Here is a 14813-nt window from a genome sequence, read left to right on the forward strand (position 1 = left end):
GCGGGCATGGGGCGGAGCGAGCGCGGGTCACGTGCAGAGCCCTGGCTGTAGGGCGGGGCCGCCGTCTGCACGTTCCCCGGTGGCTGACGTCTCGGGTCAGCTGACTGAGCTGCTGCTGCCGCCAAGACGCGTCCGGGCCCTGTTACTGTCCCTGTCGTCGTCCGCTGTCGCTGTCGCAGCCACTATGGCTCAGTACAAGGGTGCCGCAAGCGAGGCGGGCCGCGCCATGCACCTGATGAAGAAGCGGGAGAAGCAGCGCGAGCAGATGGAGCAGATGAAGCAAAGGATTGCTGAGGTGCGGGCCAGGCCCCAGCGCATCGGAGCATGCGCACCACCTGGGCCCCCTGGCGGCCCTGCGCAATTCGGCTCTGGGAAACGCCGGCTGCGGGATAGGAGCGCCCAGAGGGCGGGCCTCGCGTCCAGGGCGGGACCTTTGCTTGCCCACCTCTGGCGGGTGATGGAAACCAGCCGAGACAGTCGTCTGTAAAATGGGCCCAGCGCGGGGCCATGCCACAGGTTGAGACAGCTAGCTTGTGAAAGCGTCCAGCACGAGGGCGCCACAGTCAATAGTTTTGGTGGCACTTGGCGTGGAGCACGACTCCCTGGCACCTCTCCCTGGCACAGAGCTTGTTCAGATCCCCAGCCTTCAGTCAGGTCTATTACGTGGGTCCACTGCATACCAGGAAGAGCTCTCTTCCTCTGGAGAGACCCAAGAGTACGCCACTGACGCTGCTAGTGGGCTCTTGGGGCATCAGGAGTGTGAAACGAGGAGCCCTGAGCATGATCCTTTGGGCGACACTCTTGAGAAAAGCAAGGCCTTAGCACCCCAGGCGAGAGCAGGCCCTCTAGGAAGTGGGAAGCCAGGTCCAAAAGGCATCATCTACTTGCAGTCATGATTGGATGACACCTAGTCTTCCGCCTGTGGCCCCGTTGTCGCAGTGGCAAGCTGGACGTACACGTTTGGAGGGCCTGGTCAGAGAGGGACCTATGTGGCACCTATTAGGATGGGGCTGGGCTGAAGGGAGGAAGCCTCTGGAAAGCTGTTGAAAGCATCTTGGGCCAGAAAGGAAAAAAGTTGCTCAGGGAGGGTCTGGGCCTTTTGACCCCCTTCTTTTCTCCTTTGTCCTCTCCTGACATCCCACCGCTTAGGTCACAGGAGCTTCAGCTTAAAGGCTGGGTAGGAAAAGGCTGAAGGTGAGTAGGGCTGGTGGCTCCAGGCTACTGAGGAGGCACTGGTCCCCAGCAGGAAGCCTGAGGGGGCAAGAGCAGTGCAGGGATTTGAGGGAAACTACCCTGCTCGGTTCCCTTAGCCCTCTCCGCTTTGTGGACCCATTCCCCTTCCCAGAAGGGGAAGTGGTGTGTCTTTTTCTAAGACATCATAATACATCCAGGAGCAAATATAGAACTAGAACCCAGGACAACCCAATAGCCACTGTCACTATTACAGTGGAGAGCTGGGTGGCCCTCACTGGTGTGCCCCTCCCCTGCAGGAGAACATAATGAAATCCAATATCGACAAGAAGTTCTCGGCGCATTATGATGCCGTGGAGGCGGAGCTCAAATCCAGTACCGTGGGTGAGCAGGGCACACATACCACCCTCTTCCAGACACAGGGACTGTTCCTTTGCTGGCCCTGAATGACCAGCCTTTCCCCTCATGTCCCATTACCTGACAGGTCTGGTGACTCTGAATGACATGAAGGCCAAGCAGGAGGCACTGGTGAAGGAGAGGGAGAAGCAGCTGGCCAAGAAGGAGCAGTCGAAGGAGCTCCAGCTGTGGGTCCCCCATCCTCTTAGTTGTAGCCCTCCCCTCAGGGTACAACTAGTGCTTGAGGACTCCTGGGGGTGCCTCAGGCTGTTCCTGTGCCATAGGGAGACCCTATTTCCTACTTTGGGAACAGTTGTGGTACCTAGTTTAGTTCCACATTGGTTCTCACCTTCCAGGTTCATCTTTCTGTTCCTCTGGAAAGGTGCTGAGTCCTTTTCAAGCCTTTTTTTACTGGGTGCCTGAATGGCCTATATTGTCCCTATTCCTCTGTGTCCCATGACCCTTGTGTCTTTTATGCTTGCTGTGTCATTAGGAGAACCTTGCCCATGTGCTTAAAGTGAACTAGGGCAATAGGAGCCCTCTGGGGTGCTGGGGTGATCCAGCGTGTGCTGAGTGGACCCCACCCACACTAGGCCCACAGTGGCTCTGGGTCAGGGAAGGGGCCTCAGGGCAGGAGTGTGGGGCATGATGGCCACCCGTGCCTTGGTAGGAAGCTAGAGAAGCTTCGAGAGAAGGAGCGCAAGAAGGAGGCGAAGCGGAAGATCTCTAGCCTGTCCTTCACCTTGGAGGAAGAAGAGGAGGGAGGTGAAGAGGAGGAAGAGGTGGCCATGTATGAGGAGGAGCTGGAGAGGGAAGGTGAGGGCACTGCCTGCCAGAGCTCTGTCCTGGCATTTGGGCTGGAGAAGGAAGAAGCACACCCACTGGCTAGCCTCAGTTGCTCACAGATCTCATGGTCCCCAGTCTCGTACAGGCAGGAGAATACAGAGCCTAGGTGGCAACAGTTTTTAAAGCTAAATATAGGGTTCTCTGTCAGCAGCTGATTGAGTCAGAGCTGAGCCAACTACCTCTGTCCAGGAACCACCAGTGTAAGAAGTTATGTTGGAGCACTGCTGGCGCCTGGCCTACAAGGATCCAGAAGCTGTCCTTTGGAGCACATAGGATAGACTAAGGAAGGGAGAAGATAGTCTGAATCAGGCTTACTTGCTGGTACTTAACTGAAACAGTGGGAATGTTCAAGTCTACACTGCCAGATACGTTAATGGCTTGCCACAGGTGGCCACTGACCACTGACTTGTTAATTCTCGTTGATGACTTTGATCTGAAGTTAACATGGCTGCTGAAATCCAGCACCTACTAGGTATAGCTCTGTACTGCTTTGTGCCTGGCCAAGCCACACAGGTCAGTATGTGCTCAGGATGCTCAAAAGTTGCTGTTCCCCCTGGAACCTAGGGGACTAGATCAAAGTGAAGGAAAAGAGCCACAAGGGGATAGTTGGCTTGGCCTTAAGGCTGAGAATTTCATTAGTTGCAGATATGGGAGGAGGTGGGAAGAGTAGATAAATGAAAGATGCATGGAAACAGTATGCATTTGAGAACTTGGAATAAGTTATGTCACAACTGTCAGCTATGCATGCCCCTCCTGCCACTGACATTTCGGTTTTTTTTTTTGTGTGTATGAGTGCATTGCCTGCATGTGTGTAAGTGCACCCATGTCATGCAGTGCCCTCAGAGGTCAGAAAAGGGCATTGGATCCCCTGGAACTGGAGTTATGGACAGTTGTGAGCTACCATGTGGGTGCCGGGACCCGAATCCAGGTCTTCTGCAAGAACAGCCAGTACTCTTAACCTCTGAGCCATCTCTCCAGACCCAATTTTTTATTTCTTTTATTGAGATAGGGTCTCATATAGTCAAAGCTGGCCTTGAACTGCTGATCCCCCTGCTTTTCCTCCCAATGCTGAGATTATAAGTGTGTACTACCAGGCTGGGCCGTGCCACTCTAATTTTAGCAGTACATTTCATTTAACCCAGCTGTATCCAAAATAATGCCATTACAATTTGTTGGGCTAGATATAATTTGAGTGTCCAGTTCTCATGACTATATGTGGCAAGAGGTGTTTTTAATTTAAAAAAAATTTTTTTTTGGAGATGGCCTCACATAGCCCAGACTGGCCTTGAACTCGATTTGTAACTGAGAGTGAACTTGAACTACCAATCCTCCTGCCTCTGCCTCTGGAGGTGTTCTAGATTGCACAGACAGACCAGTGGAAAGGTTGTCAACTTCACTGTGTATCACTGGGATATTTCCTTTCAGATAGTCTTATTATATATCTTAGGCCAGCCTCCAAATCTCAGTCCTCTTGCCTCAGCCCTGAGTTCTAGGATTACACCTAGTTTATTGGAGCTTTTAGAAAGCACTGTTTGGTAGGTTTTTCCCTACGCTCCAGAGCTTTCATTTTAGGGGGGCCCAGCAATAGGACCCTGGTATCTGTTTTTCAGTTTATGCTTGTCATCTAGGTCAGTAGTTCTTTTTTTTTTCCTTGTAGGTTAGTAGTTCTTAAAGATTACTCTAGAGACCCTAGAGATCTGAGAGACCCTTATAGGGGTCCGTGAGATTAAAATCATTTTCAGGGCAGACATGGTGCTGAACACCTTTAGTTCTAGCACTCAGGAAGCAGAGGCAGATGGCTCTTGTCACTTTAAGGCCAGGGTGGTCTACGTGGCAAGTTCCAGGTCTGGCAAAGCTACATACAGAGACTGTCTAAAAAATATGCATTTTTAGAAAAATGCTAAGATGTTCTTTGTCTTCTTTTGCTCTAGAGATCACCACAAAGAAAAGGAAACTGGGCAAGAACCCTGATGTGGACACAAGCTTCTTGCCTGACCGAGACAGGGAGGTAAAAGCTGCCTGGCCTTGGCATATCCTTTGGTGCTGACTATGACCTTGGCCGTGGCAGACACTCTGGCTCAGGAAGGACCTGCTGCTGCCCCTAGAATAGCCCGGGGACTCATTCTTTGTCCATTTTCTCTCCCAGGAAGAAGAAAATCGGCTCAGGGAAGAGCTGCGTCAGGAATGGGAAGCCAAGCAGGAGAAGATCAAGAGTGAGTGCTCTAGCCAGGTGTGGGGTGTGTGCCTGTCATCCCAGCAGTCAGGAGACTGAGGCAGGAGGATCAAGAGTTCAAGGCCAGCCTTGGAAACATAACAAACTCAAGGCCAGCCTAGGCTGCATGAGTCCAAAAACAAAAAAGGTGGGGGTACGGTTTTGCTGGGGATGTGGCTCATGCTCATTTGGTAGAGTGCTTACCTAGCAAACACAAAGCCCTGGGTTCCATCTCTAGCACTATAAATTGGGCATGGTTGTGCATTCTTGTAAGCGCAGCACATGGAAGGTAGAGGCCAGAGGATCAGAAATTCAGTTAAGGTTATCCTCAGCTACATAGCTAGTTTGAGGCTACCCTGGGCTGCATGAGTACCTGTCTCAAAAAGTAAAAACAAAAGACAAAAGTAAACAAAAAAGAGTCAGTGCTAGCAGAGTTGGGTATGCATGGTCCAGTGCTGGAGCACTGAGCAATGAGGGCTGAGGCCCAAGCAGATCTCCTGCTCATAGTCACCTTGGCCATCCACCCCAACGGAGCTCTCAGCATGTGGATCTGGAGACCATGAGGCACCTCTGTTTTGTAGGCGAAGAGATTGAAATCACCTTCAGTTACTGGGATGGCTCTGGACACCGGCGTACAGTTAAGGTAGGTATTGGGAGGATTCCTTTAGCTTGGGTTTGGTGAAAAGGAGCTGAGTCATGACTTGGGAAGCCCCTGGGGATCCTCAGGTGAACAGTGGGAAGGCAGGCCTTCAGACCTTTTCCTTGAGAGTGCTTCTCCAAGATACAGTCTTTACTTCCCAATTCCCTGGTTTCATGTATGCTGGCTCTTGGGCCACTTCTACAGATGAAAAAGGGCAACACAATGCAGCAGTTCCTACAGAAGGCACTTGAGATTCTGCGCAAAGATTTCAGTGAACTCAGGTGAGTGCAGTGTGTGCAGTGCAGCTTGCCTGTGTTGTGTATCTGTGAAGAGCTTGCCTTCCCAACCTGGCTACCAGACACCCTAATGACTGCTCCAAGAATGGAGGGAGAATGCTGTCCTGGGCATTGTGCTCCTTAGAGAAGAGAGCTTAGGTGGGTGGGACTCCCATCCCCCTATTCCAGGTTCAGTAAACCACACAACTTGCCGTAAAGCATTGTGGCCACCACTTCCCGGGCCCTTGTACCAGCTCTGTTGACTGCTGGTTGATCACCCCCTCCTGTCTCTCTCCCTCAGGTCAGCAGGGGTGGAGCAGCTCATGTACATCAAGGAGGACTTAATTATTCCCCACGTGAGTCCTTTCAGCCCTAGGTCATGCACACTATGGCTTAGTAGGAAAGTCCCCACATTGTCGTGCACTCTTCCAAGGGCTGGTAGACACAGTGGTGCCTGCTTCCAGCCTGCAGGTAGTAGTGCAGTGGGTAGTGGGTGCTAAAGCCCAAGATGAGTCATTTAGCCACCCTTTTCTGTCCTCTGCTCCTAGCATCACAGCTTCTATGACTTCATCGTCACAAAGGCGCGAGGAAAGAGTGGTAAGTGCTTCTGGCCTAGTCTCCTTCAGCTTGTCCCCAGTATGTTGGGAAGAACAGCAACATGACCTCGGGATGACTGCTTCTCCCCTGCAGGGCCACTCTTCAACTTCGATGTTCATGATGACGTGCGGCTGCTCAGCGATGCCACTGTGGAGAAGGATGAGGTATGATGGTGCCAGGATACTGGGCAGGCAAAGGTGCCTTGTCAGAGCAGGTGTCTCTGGAAAGGAGAAGTCACAGGAAAGCAAGATTGGGTAGGGTGGCCCTGAATAAGAGCCTTCAAGGCCAGGTATGGTGGTACATGCCTCTTAATCTCAGCACTCGGGAGTCAGAGGCAGACAGATCTCTGTGAGTTTGAGGCCAGCCTGGTCTACATAGCTATTTCCAGGCCAGCCTACTTAGTAAGACTCTCTCAAAAACAAAACAAAATTATAAAATCCCCAAACCAAAAACTGAATACCAGCCTTTGTTTGTCAGTCCCATGCAGGCAAAGTGGTGCTGAGGAGCTGGTATGAGAAGAACAAGCACATCTTTCCTGCCAGTCGCTGGGAGCCCTATGACCCAGAGAAGAAATGGGACAAGTACACGGTGAGGGGGCAAGGAAGGTAGTAAGGCCAGGCCCTGGGCTGCTCCTTCCTGGTGGCCCTGTTGCTGAACTGGGCAAGTCAAAGCATGGGGGTGGCAGTTGGCTCAGCTCTCAGTGGCTGCAGCCTGTTGCTAGAGAACCAGAGGTGACTAATCTGGCATGGCGGCACATACCTGTAAGCCCAGCCACCACCCATGCCCATACACAAAGAATCAGAGATGCAACATGCCAGCCTGTCCCTGCTTATCTCTGACTTCTAGTCCTCATCCCCTGTGCCCTCCTTTTCTTCACACCAGATTCGGTGAGCATCCAGGAGGGGCCGAGACCTTGGCTCTTCCCAGCAAGCCCCCGTGTCTCCAAGCCTCCATGTCTCCAGGGCTCCAGGTGCCCGTTTCCCTGGGATCATGGCAGAGTGCACTGGAAGGATGGTAGCCGCTTGTCCCCTGGCCCTGATCTCGCATTACTGCTTTTTTCTTTTAAATAAAAAAAGTGCACATGTCAGAGTTGGAGTGCGTGCATTATAAGAAATTGTATTTGATTTTAAAGCATTTTTGTGTTGTTGGTATATGTGCGGGGGTATATGCACACTTGTATACACACGCATATGGAAAGGACAACCCTGGCTATCACTCTCAGGCACTGTACAACTTTTTAAAAATTTTTTTGGAAAAGGATCTCTCACTGGCCTGGAACTTGCCAAATAGACTATGCTGACAGGTCAGTGAGCCCCAAGGATCCACCTGTCTATGCCTCCCTAGTGCTGGAATTACAAACATATACACAAATGGCTGGGCTTTTTATATGGATTCTGGGATTGAACTCATGCCCTCATGCTTGTAAGGCAAACACTTTACCAATTGACCTATCTCCCCAGCCCTAAAACACTTTTGTTGAGGTAAAAGGTACATACAATTTTGATCATTTTTCCAGGTATGTAGTATGCACCTGTACTCCCAGCCCTTGGAAGGCAGAGTCAGGAGGATCATGAGTTTGAGGTCAGCCTGGATTACAAAGTAAGTTCCAGATCAGCCTGGGCTATAGAATAAAACCCTGTTTCTACCCCTTCCTCCACACATACACACAAAAGGATTCCTCATTTCAGCCATTCATTTTAAACTATAATTCAGTGGCATTTGGTCTACTCACAATGCCATGCAACCATTACCTTCACCTACTTCCATGACATTTTCATCATCTTAAGGACCCTGTGGCCATTTAGCATTCATTCCCCATATTCTCAGGCCTAGTTCCTGGCAAATTTTAATCTTTCTCTAGATTGGCTTCTTCTGGACATTTCATATGTCTAGAACCAGAAGGGCATGTGGTGGGAACAAATCTGAAGGGAAAAGGAGGGTTTTCTAAGGGAAGGCCCAGCTGTCCTCATGGCCAGCTCTACCCTCCCCAGTGCATTTAGGCAGTCCTGTCATTCTTTTTTTGTCTTCTTAAGACGGTCTCCCTGTAGCCCCAGCTGGTCTGGAACTTGCTATGTAGACCAGGCTGGCCTCCAGCTCACCAAGATCTGCCTGCCTCTGCCTCCCAAGTGCTGGGACTAAAGGCATGCGCCACCATGCCCAGCATGTGCTGTCATTCTTTACTGTGGGAACTCCTCCTCAGGCTGGGACTGGGCTCTGGAATGGGAGGGGAGGTGTCTTCCTGGATATCTCTTCTGTAGGGACCCTGGCCATCCTACCCCTCCTAGCTCCTCTCCCCAGTCCTAGCACTGCATGGGACTGTCTACCTACCATACATGCAGCCACTGCTCACCTGTCCAACCTTCACCTACCTGCTCATTCTGCATGGGGGCTGGTCACTGTCACAGTCCCAGAGACAGGATCCAATTGTGGGAGGGGAGTTGCACCTGAGGCCCTAGTACCAGTGGCTCTGCCATCTCAACAGTCAGCCCTCCCAGCTCCCCTTGTGTAAGCTGAAACAGGCAGTCTGGCTTGGAGGCTGGAGAAGGTGAACTGAGATTCCCTCCCTTGTCTGAAGTCAGGTGCTTGCCTGGGCCATAGGCAGTACCTCCCCTTCCTGGCAGATGTGAATATCTGATGGTGGTATGTAGTGAGCTTTGCTGTGGCCTGCCAGCTAGGAACAGTCAGGTACATGGCCCTGTGTCTGTGGTGGAGACATCTGGGGTTACTTGGAGGAGAGAGGAGAGGAGAGTAAGTTAGGGCACCTTGGGGGCACAGTGAAGGTATTAGCTAGACCTCGCTCTACACTCCAGACATGGGACACAAGTCTGAAGACTTAATATTGGCTTCCTGGGAACTCTGGATGGGTTTGTCTGGTCTAACGTCAACCTCAATCTGCCCTTTGAAAAGCCATCAGAAAAGCAGTGCCCCCCCCCGGAGAAAAGTCCCCTCTCAGCTATCTCTCATTCACTTGTCAGTGTCTCAGATCCCCTCTCTGCAGCCCCCAGGTGCTCTGAGCTCCACATTTTATGGAGCTGAAGCCCTAAGGGACTGTGACCCTGGCTGGGTCATACGTAGATAAGAGCCACCTCCTGCCGTGTGTCTTCTAGAGAAAAAAATTTTGGGGGGGGGGTGGGGTTGAGATGGTGAGCTCCAAGATCTGCCTGCCCCTACCTCCCTAGTGTCACTTAAAGGTGTGTGCCACCACACTGGGCCTGAGAAAATCTTGATGACCAATCCTGAATCTTTAGAGGGGAGGATCTATTTTCTGGAAACAGCCCTAAGACCCTGGGGAGCCCTTTGGGATTAAGACCAAAAGGACAAAGGGACTGTCAGGGAAGAAGAGGCCACATCTTGGTGGCCAGTGAAGGTACAGAAGGCTGTTCCATGGTGGACATCAGCACAGAAGCCCTTTGTCTGAAGTGTGGGGCTGTGTTAGTTACTTTCCTTGTTGGCACAGCAAAATCACAAAAGCAGCTGGTTAATTTTCGTTACCTTGACACAAACTAGACTCACCTGGGAAGAAGGAGCCTCAGCTGATGAATTTCCCCTATGAGACTGACCTGTGAGAATGTCTGTGAGACATTTTCTTAACTTTCAATTGATGCAAGAGGGCCCAGTCTACTGTGGGCAGTGCCATCCTTGGGCAAGTGGACCTGGGCTATATAAGAAAGCTGAGTTGGGCGTGGTGGTGCACACCTTTAATCCCAGCACTCAGGAGGCAGAGGCAGGCGAATCTCTGTGAGTTCAAGACCAGCCCGGTCTACATAATGAATTCCAGGTCAGCTGGGACTATATGTCTCAAAAAGACCGAAAAAAAAAAAGAAGAAAGAAAGAAAGATAGCTGAGCCGGGCATGGTAGCACAATCCTTTAATCCCAGCACTTGGGAGGCAGAGGCAGCCTGGTGTACATAGTTCCAAGCCAGCTGAGGCTACCAGAGACCCTGTTGAAGGAGAGGGAGAAGGGAAAGGGGAGAGGGAGGAAAGGGAGAGGGAGGAAGAAAGGAAGGAAAAAAGCAAGAAAGCTGAGCAAGTCGTTAGTAGCCTCTGCTTCAGTTCCTGATTCCAGGGTCTTGCCTTGACTTTCCTAGATAATAGACTATGATGTGGAAGTGTATGCCAACTAAACCATTTCCTCCACAAGCTGCTTTTGGTCATAGTGTTTATCACAGCAACAAAAAGTAACTAGAACAGGAGCTTAAGGAAGAAAGGGTTTATTTTGCCCCAGAATATGAAGATGTGGTCCATCATGGTAGGGAACTGATCATACTGCATCCACAGTCAGGAAGCAGGGAGAGGTGAATACTGAGCTCATTTCTTCCTTTTTATTCAGTTTGGGACCCTGCCTCATGGGATGCTGTCACTCACAATCAGAGTGGGGTCTTCCCAAGTCAGTTAACCCAATCTAGAAACTCCCACACAGACATGACCAGAGGTTGGTCTCCTAGTGAGTCTAAATCCTGTCAAGTGCACAATCAGCACTAACCATCGTAGGGGCCAGATACTTAGATCCTTGTGTGGCCACTGGGGTTTAGCTGTCTCATCGGCCTCACTTTTGGAGGCTGGTGCTGCCTTGAGGAGGATTGATTAGGTATAACCTGGGTTCTGAAGCCCTTGGCTGCAAAGAGAAGGGGGAGTCTGGTAACAGATGCTATTCAATGTTCTGGAAGTAGGTAAGGTCACACAGGAGCATGGAAGGGGTGGGCTGTACACAATGAGAAAGAAAGGCTGTTGGTCCTATACTTACCCAGGCTTCATTCGTCTGCTTCCATTTACTTTCTTTTTCTTTCTTTCTTTCTTTCTTTTTTTTTTTTGGAGCTGAGGACCAGGGGAGCAACCCAGTAAGCAGCAGTCCTCCATGGCCTGTGCGTCAGCTCCCGCCTCCAGGTTCCTGCCCTGAGTTCCTACCTTGGGCTCCCTGATGAATTGTGACCCCAGAGATGTAAACCAAATAAACCTTTTCCACCTCAAGTTGGTATTGGTTAGTATTTTGTCACAGCAATGGAGACACAAAGTAGAATACTTGGCAAGTGTTCTACCACTAAGCTATACTCCCCAGATCCATAAATGTATTCATTTATTTAGTGCTAGTTCTTTTTTTTCTTTAAGGCAGGGTAGCCCAGGCTGGCCTTAAACCTGTGGCAATCCTCCTATCTTACCTTCCCCAGTAATAGGATTACAAATGTGCACCACTGCACTTACTTAGCCTTAGTGTGCTTTTAATTTATATTTCTTTTTCATGTTTAAAAATCTCCTCCTCCTCTTCCTCCTCCTCCTCCTAATGACAGAGTCTCTTGTAGTCCAGACTGGCCTCAATCTCATATAGCCAAGGCTGTCCTTAAACTTCTGATCCTCCTGCTTCAGCCTTCCAAGTGTTGGGATTACAAACCTAAAACACCACATGCTTCTTTTCCCAGCTGTTTATTCCTGCATTTGCCCATTAGTTGTATTGGTGATCTTTTTGTTTTATTTTTATTTTGTTTATTTACTTATTTGAAACAGGGTCTCATGTAACCTATGCTGGCCTCAAACTCTTTATGTAGCTGAAGCTGGCCTTGAACTTCTGATCCTCCTGCTTCCACTTCCCAAGTGCTGGGACTACAGACATGCACCATTCCCAGCTTTGGTGAGCTTTCTTTTTCTTTTTCTTTTTTTTTTTTTTTTTTTTTTTTTTTTTTTTTTAAAAAAAAAAAAAAAAAAAAAAAAGAGGACGATAAATCTTTCACTGTGATATATCAAAATAAATTCTAGGCAGGTGCTCTACCACTGAGCCACACCCCTGCCCATCAGTGGGGGATTCTAGGCAGGTGCTCTACCACTGAGCCACACCCCTGCCCATCAGTGGGGGATTCTAGGCAGGTGCTCTACCACTGAGCCACACCCCTGCCCATCAGTGGGGGATTCTAGGCAGGTGCTCTACCACTGAGCCACACCCCTGCCCATCAGTGGGGGATTCTAGGCAGGTGCTCTACCACTGAGCCACACCCCTGCCCATCAGTGGGGGATTCTAGGCAGGTGCTCTACCACTGAGCCACACCCCTGCCCATCAGTGGGGGATTCTAGGCAGGTGCTCTACCACTGAGCCACACCCCTGCCCATCAGTGGGGGATTCTAGGCAGGTGCTCTACCACTGAGCCACACCCCTGCCCATCAGTGGGGGATTCTAGGCAGGTGCTCTACCACTGAGCCACACCCCTGCCCATCAGTGGGGGATTCTAGGCAGGTGCTCTACCACTGAGCCACACCCCTGCCCATCAGTGGGGGATTCTAGGCAGGTGCTCTACCACTGAGCCACACCCCTGCCCATCAGTGGGGGATTCTAGGCAGGTGCTCTACCACTGAGCCACACCCCTGCCCATCAGTGGGGGATTCTAGGCAGGTGCTCTACCACTGAGCCACACCCCTGCCCATCAGTGGGGGATTCTAGGCAGGTGCTCTACCACTGAGCCACACCCCTGCCCATCAGTGGGGGATTCTAGGCAGGTGCTCTACCACTGAGCCACACCCCTGCCCATCAGTGGGGGATTCTAGGCAGGTGCTCTACCACTGAGCCACACCCCTGCCCATCAGTGGGGGATTCTAGGCAGGTGCTCTACCACTGAGCCACACCCCTGCCCATCAGTGGGGGATTCTAGGCAGGTGCTCTACCACTGAGCCACACCCCCTGCCCCTCACTGGGGGATTCTAGGCATGCTCTCTACCACTGAGCCACACCCCCTGCCCCTCACTGGGGGATTTGAGGCAGGGGCTCTATTTCTGAGCCTCGCCCCCAGCCCCTCACTGGGGGATTCTAAGCAAGGGTTTGATCCCTGAACCCCACCCCCCCAATCCTCCACTAGGGGATTCTAGACAGGGAGCCATGCCCCCAGCCCCTCACTGGAGCTGAAGCTGGATTCATCCTCTTTCTTTCATCCCCTTTCTCATGAGACTTCAGGCAGACACCACCAGTTGCAGTGAATTGTTAAACTGTCCCTCCCCGAAAAGCTCTTTACCAAATCTCCCTGCTTCCTGTAGAAAGCGATACACCTTGGGGGTTGTGGTTCACCCTGGGGAATGGGGACATCAAATGAATCCACAGCCTCAGATTTCACCCTGGTGGGGCCCTTCAGCCACACAGGGCCCCATCTTGCCTTCTTCTTCCTCATGGCCACCATGTTTATCACAGGCCTTTTGGGAAACACCATCCTGATCTTCCTGATTTCCACAGACTCCAGGCTCCACACACCCATGTACTTCCTGCTCAGCCACCTCTCTCTGCTGGACATCGGCTTCCCACTGGTCACCATCCTCAAGATGGTAGCCAACTTCCTCCAAGGAGAGAACTCCATATCCTTTGGGGAGTGTGCAGCCCAAATGTTCTTCTTCATGTTCATGGGCGTCTCCGAGGGCGTCCTTCTGTCCCTCATGTCTTATGACCGATATGTGGCCGTGTGCCACCCCCTTCACTACCAGGTGCTCATGAGAGGTCAGGTGTGTCTGGTGATGGTGGGCTCATCCTGGCTTGCAGGAGCTCTTGTGGCCTCCATCCAGACGTCCATCTCCCTGCAGTTCCCCTACTGCGCCTCGCACACCGTGGACCACTTTTTCTGTGAGCTGCCTGCACTGCTCAAGCTGTCCTACCGGGACACATCTGCCTACGAGTTGGCGCTGTCCATCTCTGCGGTGCTGATCTTGCTGCTGCCCGTCTCTCATCTTCACCTCCTATGGCCTCGTGCTGGGGGCTGTGCTGCGCATGCGCTCTTCCTGTGACCAAGGCGTTCGCCACCTGCTCTTCACAGGTGGCCGTGGTGGGGCTGTTTTACGGGGCCGCCGTGTTCATGTACAGGGTTCCAGGTAGCTACCACAGCCCGCAGCAGGACAATGAGGTATCCCTCTTCTACAGCCTCATCACCCCCACTCTCAACCCCTATAGCCTGAGGAACCGGGAAGTTCGAATGGCCTTGATCAAGGTCACGAGCCGGGCCAACTTCGGGGCAAAGCTGTGACTTCTCCCAGGGATGCTGGGAATTCTTCCCAGGAATCTCAGCCCACTTCGGCCATTCAGCAGAGGCTTGGAGGCCCCAGGAAGCTCCTGCAGCTGCCCAGCTCCCACCTCCCAGAATGCTTCTCACCTTTGTGTGGATTTGTAGAAAGCTAGAAGGCATATCCGGACTTGGGAGTGTGTGCCTGCCATCCCAGAACTCACACTCGGAAGTCTAAGGCAAGAAGATTGATTCACATTTGCCCCCAGCATGGACTACATAGCAAGACCTTGACTCAACAAAAAGGATTTAGGGACTGAAGAGTTGGCTCAGCAGTTAAGAGTGATTGCTACTCTTTTTAAAACATATTTATTATTTTTATTTCATGTTGCTACTCTTTTTAAAACATATTTATTATTTTTATTTTATGTGTAATGAATGTATTTCCTGCATGTGTGTGAATGCATTGCCTGCATGTGTGTAAATATACCCATGTCTTGCAATGCCCTTCGAGGTCAGAAGAGGGTGTTGGATCCCCTGGAACTGGGGTTACAGATGGTTGTTAGCTATCATGTGAGTGCTGGGATTAAAGGCGTGTGCCACCACGACTGGCTTTGACCTTTCTTTTTTTAATTAAAAAAATATGTTATTTATTATTTTTATTTTATGTGTACGTGTGTATTGCCTGCATTGTAGGT

General features: G+C 51.1%; 1 protein-coding gene and 1 pseudogene across 1 annotated transcript; both read left to right on the forward strand.

Moving 5' to 3' along the window:
- The first annotated feature begins 62 nt into the window (after window positions 1–62).
- Window positions 63–7246, forward strand: Fam50a (family with sequence similarity 50 member A). Its single transcript, XM_008829595.3, has 13 exons — window positions 63–295; window positions 1491–1575; window positions 1676–1775; window positions 2258–2403; window positions 4365–4441; window positions 4580–4646; window positions 5227–5288; window positions 5490–5566; window positions 5862–5916; window positions 6109–6157; window positions 6251–6321; window positions 6635–6745; window positions 7040–7246. Exons 1-13 carry the CDS (start codon window positions 185–187, stop codon window positions 7046–7048), a joined length of 1020 nt encoding a protein of 339 aa, XP_008827817.1. The 5' UTR covers window positions 63–184; the 3' UTR covers window positions 7049–7246.
- A 5961-nt stretch (window positions 7247–13207) lies between these two features.
- Window positions 13208–14139, forward strand: LOC103731247 (annotated as a pseudogene).
- The last annotated feature ends 674 nt before the right edge of the window (window positions 14140–14813 follow it).

This window comes from Nannospalax galili, unplaced genomic scaffold, assembly GCF_000622305.1.
Source record: "Nannospalax galili isolate Female #2095 unplaced genomic scaffold, S.galili_v1.0 scaffold513, whole genome shotgun sequence".
NCBI lineage: Eukaryota > Metazoa > Chordata > Mammalia > Rodentia > Spalacidae > Nannospalax > Nannospalax galili.